Source organism: Dendropsophus ebraccatus, chromosome 5 (genome assembly GCF_027789765.1).
Source record: "Dendropsophus ebraccatus isolate aDenEbr1 chromosome 5, aDenEbr1.pat, whole genome shotgun sequence".
In the NCBI taxonomy this organism is placed as follows: Eukaryota; Metazoa; Chordata; class Amphibia; order Anura; family Hylidae; genus Dendropsophus; species Dendropsophus ebraccatus.
The window spans coordinates 91636320-91650659 of NC_091458.1; the positions used below are offsets into that span (position 1 = coordinate 91636320).

Here is a 14340-nt window from a genome sequence, read left to right on the forward strand (position 1 = left end):
GTTTTATTTCCAACCCTTATAGTCTTTTCCTTATAGTCTGTAAGCTCTTGCGAGCAGGGCCCCCATTGCTCCTGTATGGTTTGATAATTACATTTGTATGTCTGTAATGTCTGGGTTTTTTTTTTGTCTGTGTATATACCCCCGGAATTGTAAAGTGCTGTGGAATCTGTTGGCACTATATCAATAAAAATTATAGAAATTATAAATTATTAACAAGTTAAAGTAAGGAGCAGATTAATCTTTTTTTTTTTTTTTTGAGCCATTATTTTGTCTAATTTGTTTTTTTTTGCTCACAGGGTAAATTTTTTAAAGCAACTCCCACAATTTTTTTTTTTACCTTATTTAACACACATTACAAAGTTATATAACTTTGTAGTGTGGTTAAATACCCGGTCTGGCCCCCTTCCCCCTCTTTCGGACCTCCTCCCCCCCTCCCCCCCCTCCCCCCCCCCCCCCCCCCGGAAGTTAAAGAATGTATACATTACCTATTACGGTCGTCACGGTCCTCTTCTCCTGGGCGGCATCTGGTGACGACTACGTCAGAGCTGGGGGGCGGTCCAGGTCTTCTTCCTCCTCGGCGTCTTCATAGAGAGTGAATGGGACGGAAAAGGCTGCTGGTGCACATGCGCACCAGCAGCCTTTTCATTGGCTGGAGCACATCACATGGCTTCCAGCTTGCTCTGCCCTGATTGGCTGAAGTTGCTGGAAGCCATGTGATGCGCTCCAGCCAATGAAAAGGCGCACTGGCAGCCTTTTCCATCCTCAGGACCCGGAAGTAAAAGACATCGCTGGACGGCGGTGACGGTGAGGCGGACAGCGGGCGAATGGAGTGGCGATCGTCACCGGAGGGATGGTGAGTATGGTGTCTGTGTTTGTTTGTTTTTTTTTTTGGGGGGGGGGGGGGGGGTCCCGCGGGGGGGTCCCGCCGGAGGGTCCCGCCGGAGTTGTCCTTTAAGCAGTTTACATTGGCTGCACTATTTTTTTTAAATGTTTGCTCATAGGGGGTGTGGTTTCAGTTAGGTACAGTTAGCCAGGTTCATCATGTTTTGATTTTTCTTGCGCCAAAAAATTGATCAGCAATCGGCATAGTTTTTTAGTCAAGCTGTTATCCAAAACAAAACCACAAAAAAATTGTAAGATTTATCAAGGCCCGTGCTCCTAATTATAAATTTTGTGCATGGACCACAGATTTTTATGATTTTTATTTTTATGGACTGTACAGATTCATAGACTGTAAAAAATATCGCAGAAAATATGTTTTTACAAAGTAATTTTTGAATATGCTGAATGCAGTGTTGTGTATTTATCCATGCACTCACTATCTATCTATCTATGGAATTAATTTGAACATGTCTTTCTCCATAGGCGTTCAGGAGAGCAAATCTGGAGTGTGTCTATATTTCTGCTATTTTTCCTGCTTCTTTATGGAATTCTTGGTGTCCAGATGTTTGGGACTTTTACATATCATTGTGTGACAAATGATACTCAACCTGGGTGAGTGAGTAGTTTATTTATAGCAGTTAATAACATGTCAATCAAACATCATAACCAGTGATTAGTAATGACCTTCATGAAGAATTGTGTAGCCATCTCTTCACTGGGAAAAAAGTAGTTATTGCAACCACATTCTTCCAAAAGGGAATTTAAGAGCTCCTTATGAGCTACAGAGCTGCCAACCCCAGCAGTCAGGGGTGACGAAGTCACTGTGTGTGACGACACGCGTTGGGTCTGTACCAGGGTATCTGCTCCCATGTAATTTACTTCATGTGGCATATATGGTTGGGCATTTTTTGTTATGTTAGAGGTTCATATTGGTGTTGACAATGATTATATGATTTATTTGCACATTTGCACTACAGCACTTTGGATCCGTTATATGGTATGTTGCTTTGTTTTTATAGATTTTCTTCTTTCACTCTGCCGGTCATTTTACTCTTATGCACTTTATGAGTTTTACATCTGATCATGTGGAGCATTACTAATATGTTTGGTTCCCTGGTAAAGTAGGAGAGTTTATTGTCCTCCTGCCTAGTTTTTCATATACCTTTGTGGTTTTTAATTGATTTTATTGCTGTTTTTGTGGTGTTTTTCCTGTTTGTCCTAATAAACTTTGCATATTGTTGGATTTGGTGGTGTGCGCTGTATTATAGTGTCCAGCTTTCTCTTTCTTACTTTTTTACAAGGTTGTGTTTCTAAGCAACCACAACCAGGAAGAAGGAAATGCAGAAGCACATGTGCTTTCAAACAGAGAATTAATTATTTACATATTTATATATATATTATTTAACTAACAGAACTGTCTCACAGTAAGGCTACGTTCACACGGAGCAAAAGTGTCCGAATTCCGTTCATTCTTCAGCTTGAAGAGAGTTGCCACACGAGACTCCCATAGCTGATTATGACAGGGAGGCTGGCAGCGTTCCACCGCGGAATTCCGCCACTTTTGCTTCGTGTGAACGTAGCCTAAAGTAAACCAGAAATGGCAAAGTAAAATGGCTGATAAGCGATCGTGTGACTTTTTTTAGGGGTTGAGAATCAACCTACTTTTTTTTAACCTACTGAACTTTATTAACTAGTATTGTGCAGTCTGGTGCCCGGTGAAAGGCTCTCCCAAGCAGGCCGGCATCGGTGTATAGAGAGGGGTGTCGGGGGCTTGGGGAGAACAGCAGCAGGTAGATCTCTGGGGAGTGGCAGAAGGGGTGGCATGTTAGTTTTTCACCCCACTTTAGGGGCAAAAAAATTTTGTCTCATAAAACAAAAAATATTGTAATTTAATACTGTGCAATTAAAGGTCCATGGGGCTATTGATTTCAGAGGTACTAGAATGAAACAGCTGGGTAGGCAAATGTGCCAGTTAAACTATTAAATAGTTGGTGGACAGCAGGGGATATCCTGCTTGGTAAACTCAAAAGAAATGAGTGTCAGAATCAGAAAAGTTATAGATTTGGTGCACACTGGAAAGTCCATCCAATGTTATTTTCTTGAACTAGAACTTAAAAAAAATTACACAGCAAGAAATTTCAAAGTTTTTGTGGCACAGTTGAGTGGCGAAAAGCAGCGAATTACATTGGAAGTGTACACTTTGTTATGGCTGCCTGTTGTGTGGTGTATAATGTATTTGAAAATATTACTGAGCAATCCAGCAGCAGCTGGAAAATAAAGTGATCCAGCAGTCATGCTGTAATGACTGTTCCCCAGCTGCACAAAATTACTTTGGATGGCTTCAATAGGCAGACTGTAATACAAAGAAAGGCATTTTATTTTTGTGAAAATGCTAGATTTGACTCGTCTTAGAAAGTATTATTTTCTAAAATAAAAGGAAAAACATTTTTCAGTTCAAGCAACCATTATCTGTGCTTTTCTTGTTTATGGATTGATGCACTGTTAAGAAATATTAAGGGTCATGTATAACGACTGGTATACTAGCTGAACACTATGCTGGTCTTTATACACAACTCTTAAGTGGGTATGCTCCACTCCCCGTCTCATATAGTAGACACATATAATTTTACAATATTTTATATAATTTAAAGGGCCTTTTAGTGCTTATGGCTCCAGAGACCTTACGACCAGGGTGCATAAGTATATCCAGTCTACTCCATTGGCTACTTTGCCGGCAGAGGCCAACGCTGTTCACTGTCACCAATGCTAAATATTCTTGTTATGGAGCACTTGGCAGTGGCCCTGCAGACATCACCTGATGTTTCTGGCATCAAACTCAATCACGCACACTACAAACTGGCACGGTACCGCAACAATTTCTTTCCCAGACATTCTTAAAGAATTTTATCTGTTTGGCCAGTTGAGCAATTTTAACTTAAACTAATTATGCAAAGACAGAAATTCTTAGAGAGTCACTGTCGTTTTTTGTTTTTTTTGCAGAAATCAATAGTCCAGGTGATTTTAAGAAACTTTGTAATTGGGTTAATTAGCCAAATATGCCATTATCTGCATTTAAAAAGCCTTTTCCCAGGTCCCCCCTCCCTCCTCTTTTCCATCCACTGCAAAAAATCAGGAAATTGTGACTTGTTGCATCAGATGTACCCAGTCTGGTCTAAAGAGAGGGGAGGGGGAGGAGGGAGGAGGGAGTTAGCTGACAGCAGAAAGCAGATAACAGAGGATTACAGGCACGAGCTGGGTGACAGCTGTAATCAAAGCTCAGAGAGGTCAGTGCTGACTGTCAGAGGAGATAAAGGGTGAGGTATTTGTAGATTAACTCTTTGTTGTCCTGTTTTGGTCTTTTATTTCGCTCTCTCCATAGGAGAACAATGAAGACAGGGGGGAGAGCTTCAAACTGCTTTTTTATGATATAAATGCATTTTTCGGCTAATAAACCCAATTACAAAGTTTCTTAAAATCGCCTTGACTATTGATTTCTGCAAAAAAATAAAAAAATTTACAACAGTGACACTTTAACATCTCACTTCCTGCCTCACTGGTAACACAGCTTAGCAACTCCTTTTCCTTCCGTTGGCAAACATCTGCTATTAAATATTTAGGGGTGTGGGTACCCACAGGCTTATCCACTTTATTCTCTATTCTTTATTTAATTTTCTGCTGTTAGCCCAAACTAAATCTGATCTCTCTTGTTATGACAAACCACTGTTATCCTTGTTTAAGAGGATAAGTGCCATCATGGATGTGCTGCCAAGGTGCTACCCATATATGTTCCCACCACATATCTAAAACAGCTGAGGACCATACTGTGGAAGCCTGGTTTCTCCTGAGAATGGTAGACTGGTTCCATAATACTGTATCTCTAACAAGCAGTGGTAAAGATTGAAGGGGGTCTATCGCCTATTTCTTTGAAGTCCTTACCCTAGGTCTTACCAATCAATCACCTGCAGCTTGATGCTTGACCAAATGTTTTTTGTAGATGTTAGAAAGACTGTTGCTTTTGCTTAGTGATTTCCACTGGTCTGGGTTCATGAGCCCATTGTTTGACAACCCATTTCCACCAGCATGTGGGAGGGACCACTTTCTGGGATGGTCATCATTCAAGGGTGTCAGGGCCAATCCAGATCCTGGGATTGACCCTTAAGCCATTAGCTATGCTACAGGAAGCCTGTTCAGAGAGGACTTGGTTGTAGCTATAGTATCTGAAAGCCTTTTGGAGCAGCTCCTTCTGAAGTCATTCCCCGCCCATGAGAGCTCACTCCCAGTTGTACCGTATACTTATAGTGCCAGATGCAGACCCAGAGCCTTCATATACAGGCCCAGATAAGCTAAATATTCACCTTGACACATAAAATGTCTACCACAAGAGCAAATACCCTGAACTCTTATATGTTGGAGGTGCGACATGGAGACTGGCATGATGGTACATATTTGGTGGGGCTGTCCAGTCCTGCAACCTTATTTTTTACATCTATGCCCAGGTCACTGACAAATTAGTAACGCCTACTTCTAGCTTGGCCTTGTTGTCTTTAATCCCGGGTCTTCTTCTGCTATCAAGAAGGATCTGCTAAGTCATTTTCTAAAGGCTGCTCGTACAGTCATTCCTAGACACTAGAATTCAGCAACTCTGCCCTCTATAGCGGAATGGGTCACACTGGATCTCTTCCATCACATAGAGTTATTGACGGCAGAGAAACATGCACGGGGCAACAAAGTTGACTGCCTGTGGCTAGCTTGCACAACCCACAAGGAAGGCCCGCTGTGGGTTGAAAAAACAGCAGCAGTGTCTACATACAAAATTGAGGTGCAGATCCCCATAATGCAGGAGCGTAGTACAAAAGGCAAATAATAAATTCCCTCTAAGCAATAATAAATTCCCTCTGTAGACTTTACTAGGTGCGGTGCAAACAATATAGCTCTACACGCTACACGGTTTACGTAACTCCAAGAGTTATTTAACCCCTTTATGACCCCGCCTTTTTTGGCCTTGAGAACAATGCCATTTTTCATTTTTGTGTTTCGTTTCTCCTGCTTGTCTTCAAAGAGCTATAGCTCTTTCAATATCCCATATACAGAGCTGTATGAGGGCTTTTTTTCCGAAATCAATTGTATTTTTTAATGACACCTTATATTTAACCATTAATCCCTTAAGGACACAGCCAATTTTTATTTTTGTTTGTTTGTTTTTTCCTCCTAGTGTTTAACCCCTTAACGACAAAGGGCGTATATTTACGCCCTATTGCCGGTAAGGGCGTTCAGACCCCGCGCGGCGACCCCGCTCTGAACCGCGGCGGTCCCGGGACCGCAGGTATTAGCGGGCACGGTCCGATCGCCGTGCCCGCTAATACAGTAATCAGATGCAGCTGTCAAACATGACAGCTGCATCCGATTACCAGATTCAGCTTATCCCTGGTGTCTAGTGGCGGAGATCGCTCCCCCGGGACGTTATCCCGGAGGAGCGATCTCCTTGTCTGAAGCCGGCCGGGGACCGCTCCAAGATGGCGCCGTCCCCGGCTCGACACTCGTTTACTTCCGGCTGCAGAAGCCGGAAGTAAACGAGTGCCTATCTCATGCATCTCTGCAGCATATCTATGCTGCAGAGATCTCTATGAGAGATCAGTGCACTTATACTAGAAGTCCCCCAGGGGGGCTTCTAGTATAAGTGTAAAAGTAAAAAAAAAGTGTTGTTGTCAATAAAAAGCCTTCTCCCCTAATAAAAGTCTGAATCACCCCCCTTTTCCCAGGTTATAAATAAAAGTAAATAAATAAACAAACATGTTTGGTATCGCCGCGTGCGTAATCTCCCGAACTATTAATTAATCACATTCCTGATCTCGCACGGTAAACGGCGTCAGCGCAAAAAAATCCCAAAGTGCAAAATTGCAAAATCGTTGTAATCGTAACGACTTGAGGAACATATATAACAGGTCAGTTTTACCCCAGGGCGAATGGCGTAAAAACACATTTCCCCCAAATAAACAAAATGTGTTTTTTTTTTCAATTTCACCAAACATTTATTTTTTTTCTGGTTTCACAGTGTACTTTATGCCTGTCATTGCAAAGTACAATTAGTGACGCAAAAAATAAGGGCTCATGTGGGTTTCTAGGTGGAAAAATGCAAGTGCTATTGCCTTTTAAGCACAAGGAGGAAAAAACGAAAACGCAAAAATCGAAATTGGCTCTGTCTTTAAGGGGTTAAAGTCCATAGCGCTTGCCTTTTTTAATCTACAGATCCATATGAGCTCTTATTTCGTTTAGCAAGAGCTATTTCGTTTAGCAAGGGCTGCACAGACTTCGTTGGCAAAGTCCATGCAGCCTTTGCCTAAACAGTTTATACATTACCTGTCTATGTTTCCGTTTCCTCCTGCACTCTGCTTCCCCCCTGGTCCCGCACACTGCAGCTTCAGAGTGGCCCATCAGAGCTGACAGGCCGCTCAGCCAGTCTCTCATGGGGAACGTGAAGAGGTGATGTAAAAACTGTTTGATTAATCATCAGCTGTCGGACGCACATAGCTTTTACGCATATCGATGCGCGGTCTGCACCCAATGATTTTAGGTCAGGGCCTTAAGAAACGATCAGGCGATGATCGTTTCATCGGCTGATTTTTGTCTTTATTACACCAAATCGGGTTGATTAGGCCTATTATCGCTCCATGTAATAGGCCCCTTACATGATACTTATCTCCTACTGCCTCAGCCTTCCCTCTCCTCCCAGTTTGAGTGTAAAAAACAAATTATTGAAAATGTCAATAAAAACTTTTTTTTTTTCCCAAAAAAGTTTACATTTAAATCATAACTTTTTATATCTTTTGAGCCTGAAGGGCTGTGTAAAGTATAATTTTTTGCCCCGTGATTTGTAATTTTTTTATCGGTACTACGTTTGTGTGTATATATATATATATATATATATATATGTCTTTTTAATTAGCTTGAGCTGTTTACTGTGTGAGATCAGTATGTAATAATTTAATAGTTAAGGCAAGAAAAAAAAAACACGCAATGATGCCAAATTGTAGTGTCCCAGTACAGGGGTCACTAAGCTTTTTACCGCTCATCACAAAGTAAGGTGTCACAAGCTGTCACTTGGGGTAACTTACTGGTCTAGGAGTTCTTCCAGTTTGTGTATATGAGAGACTGACTCAAGCAGGTTCCTGCTGCAGTGACTAAGCGGGCCCGGCTTAGGCCAGAGTCCTTGACAGGGACGGATACTGAATTTGTTCAGTAGAGACTGAAACTACCAGTATGCAGTGCTAAACCCTCAAGGTGGGGTAACCAGAAAATTATGAATAATCCTTGCCTATGCAGAGGATTCTTCAAGTCAGGACATTCACCCCCTAAGGAAAGGCAGTGGGACTGATCCCCAGTAAGGCAAAGTTGCTAAGGGCCAAAGCAACTTACTGATGTACGCTCATCCACCTGGTGGTCTGTGTACTTATGTAGGCAGTATATGTATGTATATATATTTATATTTATATTTATATATATATATATATACTAGAAAATGTACCCAGCGCTGCCCGGGTATAAAGTGTCAGTGTGTTAATTAGATTTGTTCTAAGGTGCCCAGGAGGCCAAGCTAAAGATATTGTTTCATCTGAGTTAATCAGTGGAATTAGTGTATACCTGTAGTGCATAGTTGGAGGGGTTCTGTATACCCACAATGTATAGTTTTTAGCGGTCTCGCATATCTGTAGTGCATAGTTGGGGGGGCTGTATACCTATAGTGTAAAGTTGAGGGAGGTCCTGTATACCTGCAGTGTACAGTTGGTGAAGGTCCTGTATACCTGTACTGTATAGTTCGGGGGTCCTGTATACCTGTAGTATATAGTTGGTGCTGTATACCTGTAATGTATAGTTGGTGGAGGTCTTGTATACCTGTAGTTTATAGTTTGAGGGTCCTGGATACCTGTAGTGTATAATTGGTGGAGGTCTGGTATACCTGTAGTATATAGTTCGGGGGTCCTGTATACCTGTAGTAAATAGTTTGAGGGTCCTGTATAACTATAGTATAGAGTTGGTAGAGGTCCTGTATACCTGTAGTGTATAGTTTGGGGTCCTATATACCTGTAGTATATAGCTGGTGGAGTTCCTGTATACCTGTAGTATATTTGGGGTCCTGTATACTTGTAGTATAGAGTTGGTGAAGGTGCTGTATACCTGTATTATAGAGTTGGTGTAGGTCCTGTATACCTGTAGTGTATGGTTTTGAGGTCCTGTATACCTGTAGTGTATAGTTTGAGGTCCTATATACCTGTAGTATATAGTTGGTGGAGTTCCTGTATACCTGTAGTGTATAGTTTTGGGGTCCTGTATACCTGTAGTATATAGTTGGTGGAGGCCCTGTATACCTGAAGTATATAGTTGGTGGAAGTCCTGTATACCTGTAGTATATAGTTTTGGGGTCCTGTGTACCTGTAGTGTAAAGTTTGGGGTCCTGTATACCTGTAGTATATAGTTTTGTGGAGGTCCCGTGCACTTGTAGTGTATAGTTTTGGGGTCCTGTATACCTGTAGTGTCCTGTATACCTGCAGGGTTGTATTTACCTGTATGGCAGTGTTATTCAGTCACAGTGTGTCGGTATTGGTCATGTCTGGTATGGGGGTGTTATCCAGTCACAGTATGGCGGTATTGGTCAGGTCTGGTGTGGCGGTGTTATCCAGTCACGGTATGGTGGTATTGGTCAGGTCTGGTGTGGCGGTGTTATCCAGTCACGGTATGGTGGTATTGGTCAGGTCTGGTATAGCGGTGTTATCCAGTCACAGTATGGTGGTATTGGTCAGGACTGGTGTGGCGGTGTTACCCAGTCACAGTTTGCCGGTATTGGTCAGGTCTGGTATGGCAGTGTTATCCAGTCACAGTATGGCGGTATTGGTCAGGTCTGGTATGACAGTGTTATCCAGCACAGTATGGCGGTATTGGTCAGGTCTGGTATGGCAGTGTTATCCAGTCACAGTATGGCGGTATTTGTCAGGTCTGGTGTGGCGGTGTTATCCATTCACAGTATGGCGGTATTGGTCAAGTCTTATATGACAGTGTTATCCAGTCACAGTATGGCGGTATTGGTCAGGTCTGGTATGACAGTGTTATCCAGTCACAGTATGGCAGTATTGGTCAGGTCTGGTGTGGCAGTGTTATCCAGTCACAGTATGGCGGTATTGGTCAGGTCTGGTGTGGCAGTGTTATCCAGTCACAGTATGGCTGTATTGGTCAGGTCTGGTGTGGCGGTGTTACCCAGTCACAGTATGGCGGTATTGGTCAGGTCTGGTATGGAGGTGTTATCCAGTCACAGTATGGCGGTATTGGTCAGGTCTGGCAGTGTTATCCAGTCACAGTATGGCGGTATTGGTCAGGTCTGGTATGACAGTGTTATCCAGCACAGTATGGCGGTATTGGTCAGGTCTGGTGTAGCAGTGTTACCCAGTCACAGTTTGGTATACCTGTTGTGCCCTGTATATACATGTACTGTATGGATGGAGTAGGGGGTCCTGTATATACATGTACTGTATAGATGGAGTAGGGGGTCCTGTATATACATGTACTGTATAGATGGAGTAGGGAGTCCTGTATATACATGTACTGTATAGATGGAGTAGGGGGCCCTGTATATACATGTACTGTATAGATGGAGTAGGGGGTCCTGTATATACATGTACTGTATAGATGGAGTAGGGGGTCTACCAGTTATTACTGTGGATGTTGTGAGGCAGCTTCCCTAGCAACCATTGCTCCCTGTGAAAATGAAAGCAGTAATCCTATTGGTTGCTAAGGCTCCAACTGCTGTGTCTGCTGCAGCTAATTATATCACCTGTGTTTGCAGTGAGGAGATTTTCCCATTCATCTCTATGGGGCGCCTCTCTTTCCCCTCCCCCTCCCCTCCTGTACATCTGGCGGGGGCAGGACCTTCGCAATAACCTTCCCGGGTACCCAATGTATCTGTGGGCCAAATTTGGGGTCTAACGGTTCAAGCGTTTGGAAGTCTATAGAGGACAGACAGACAGACAGACAGACAGACAGAAGGACAGACAGACAGACTTTGATTTTTATGATATAGATATTTTTTTAAAATTTTTATTATTATTTTAATTTTTTTTCTTGAAATGGGAAAAGGAGGGTTATTAGAACTTTTAATATGGGAGTTTTCATTTCTTCCTAAAAACTTTTTAAATCTCTTCACACGCATAGTACCTGCCCCCAATGCGTATGGAGTGAGCAGTGTTGGGGATAATTGCCACTGTTAGTTTTGACAGCAGCATCTACACAGTTAAATAGCTGGCACAAGTGATCGCTCTGGGACAGCTCTTTAAAGTGACCAATGCTGTGAGTGCAGTGCAGGGTAAGAACGTGCCTGAGAGTGGCACACATGGCAAACTCTAATTTTGCCGCCCCTCCCCCCCCCCCCCATGTTTTCTAAAGTATACTGAATGTTAAGCCGCGCTAACATAAAGTATCGAACCATTATTAGGCACCTAGTATCAATTTTAGTAATAATATTGCTGTGCATCATGCATCACTACAGCTGGCCATATTTATTGTCCTTTCTTACTTCTCCTGCAGAAGTCTTCTCAGTTATACTACCATGCAGAAGTTTTTTTTGTTTGTTTTTTTCTAAGCAGCAGCGCAGAAAGCTGTTCTGTTGACTGCTCTGCATGAATATAGCCCTGCTCTATTCACTGTAATTTTTTTTAAGGAGGAAACTATTTTTTCCCGAAACAAACTTAAAAGCTGTGTGTATTGACAGACCTAAATATATTATTTTTGACAAATGATTGGCATTGCTGTATTGATATCTGCCTCTTATTGATTGCTTTGCTGTAAGACTCTGTGGACACAAAATGCCTGCTGGGCACAATTACATGTGTTAGGATCACACAAAATTGTACATACTGTACAGTAAATTAATACAAATCAATACAAGTTAAATTGGTAAAAAAAAAATATCCATGTTGTTATCCTGGTAGCTAGCAATCACCCTCAAACATGGCAGCTATATTACACTGGCACCTTGGATATTCTTTGATCTATGACACATATGTGTTTTATACGTCATTATTTTTATTACCAAAAATAAATATTACAATAGTACAAAAAGAAAAATAATATGTACAGTATCATAATGTTAATGCAGCATTTTGTACATGGCCAATTGATCTTTTGTCAGACCACCACCTGGGACAACTGATATTATTTCTTTTATAATACTTTTTCCCAACATTACAATAAACTGTTTTGTAAATATCCCTTGACTGCTGCTACATTAGACAGACTATATAAATAAATTAAAATATACAAAACAAGAATCTGTGGAGTCTCGGTTGCGAGTCTCAAAACACGGGATAGCCAGATATCTCTAGCCTGTTGCCACGGGGTGCCTCCATGATGGGGAGAGCACCACACCACCCTGATAAATAGCGACCATGATAAGGGCTTGCCAGGGCAGGCATCCATCCACAGACGGCCGTTTTGGGGTATTTGCCCCTCGTCAGTGTGGAGTAGGATTCTGGCTAGTTGGGGCAATGACAAATCAACCAACAAAACACAGTAATCACTGAACTCAAGGAAAACAGTGAAAAAACTCCAATCAAGAGTCTCCACTGATGCCCCCCAAAATTTAGACATTGAGTTAGACATTGACAAAAAGGGGCCACCCTGGTATTTCCCTATTTATGTTCCAATACTCGCAACCGAGTGGGACTTAAGGGGCTATTTATCATGGTGGTGTGGTGCTCTCCCCATCATGGAGGCACCCCGTGGCAACAGGCTAGAGATATCCCATGTCTATCCCATGTTTTGAGACTCGCAACCGAGACTCCACGGACTCTTGTTTTGCATATTTAAATTTTTAAAATTAAAATATAACTATTGATGATTAAAACAAATGGCACTCTATTATAAAGAAAAATGTGTTTTATTGTCCAGTGTGAAAAAATGCAATGTTTCAACCTTTCTATGAGGTATTTCACAGGTTTAACAATAGCGTCAACAAGACCCATGTGTGCTGTATCTGCTGCATCACAAAGGGCTTATTGCCACGTCCCGTATATTACAGAGGGTACAGGCGGGGAAGCCTGGTAACAGAATGTTTCCCCACCAAGCATGATGTATCAATATCATGCTGGGAATGGGGAAACTGATCCTTCATCACAGTGCCGCAGAGATTTTAAACGGTTTCCCAGCTCCCAGCATGATATTGATGTACAGTATTATGCTGGGCAGGGAGACCTTCCATTACAGGACTTCCCCATCTGTAGCCTCTGTAATAAACAGGACATGGGAATAAACCCTAAATCTGTATCTCTCCAGGCATTCAATGCTGGAGGTGTGTCAAAGCTGACATCACTTGTCTGTTAAACTGACAACACACAAAGAAAAGGATCCAGCCACGGCTCAGCAATATGTTGGCAGTCCCATCACTCAATACATCTCAGATACCCGGGTTGTTTTTTCTGGGGTCTCACATTTTATTTGTAAGTTTGTTGGCCTGTCAGAGGCTCGTAACTAAATTCCCTAAACTGTGATGACAAGGGGACATAGGAGCCCGCCTTTGTCCAGTATTTAGGGACGAGACATTCTGCTGACCCTTAGAATGAATGTACCACCAGGTGCATGCTGGTGCCGCAGTCTTAGACAGTGACAAGGGTTGACACACTTGCTATTTAGTGTTGGGATTGCCAACCTGTCCCTGACTGAGCTGCCGCCAGTAACTGGATCCCTATTAGTATATTAGCATTCTATATAAGAAGTACCTGTCTATTGCCTTTTTTGACTTGATAATTAAAAAAATTTTTTTTTTAATGCCTATATGTAGTGTAATGCCTAGATGATTGTGTATTTTCATGTAACCATATGGTTTACTGGATATCCTTTATTGCTTATCATTTGATTGATGTGTGATGTGCTACTTGATTAGATTGACACACACATGATTGTAGTGATGTGATTATTAAACATTTCTATGCCTCACTTTTGTATATATACCAGTACTGATACCACTATTGTTATGTTTGACAAATACCTGATAGAAAGGTTTAAATGTTAATTTGTTAGATTTTTCTGCTGCTATTTTTTTTTAATGTTCGGATATATGGATGGTGGTTCAGTCCTCTGAGCATACACCCAAACCTTAACCCTTTACCGTCAGTAATACCTATATATACACGTTCCTACTGCACATACCCCGTGCAGTAGGAATGTGTATATATATATATATATACGTTCCAGACTGAGGGGCTTACTGATGTGTGCGGGACCGCTGCAGTGAGAACGGTCCTGCACACATCAGTGTGTCCAGGGCCGGAGGAAATGAGTGGCAGCTGCGATGCCGCAGCTGCTTCTCATTAACCCCTTTAATGCCGCAAACTATAGCGATCACAGCCATGCGGTCCCGATCGCATGCACCAAAGGACGGGGGTAAGCCTCTTGGACTTTCAATAAAGAAGATTCAGT

General features: G+C 42.1%; 1 protein-coding gene across 1 annotated transcript in view; it reads left to right on the forward strand.

Annotated features, from left to right (window-relative positions):
- Positions 1–14340, forward strand: part of NALCN (sodium leak channel, non-selective) — a 420693-nt gene that overhangs the window by 108477 nt on the left and 297876 nt on the right. The window contains exon 7 of the mRNA XM_069970713.1: positions 1366–1494. Within this exon, the coding sequence (XP_069826814.1) occupies positions 1366–1494 (129 nt within the window). The remainder of the gene's footprint in view (positions 1–1365; positions 1495–14340) is intronic.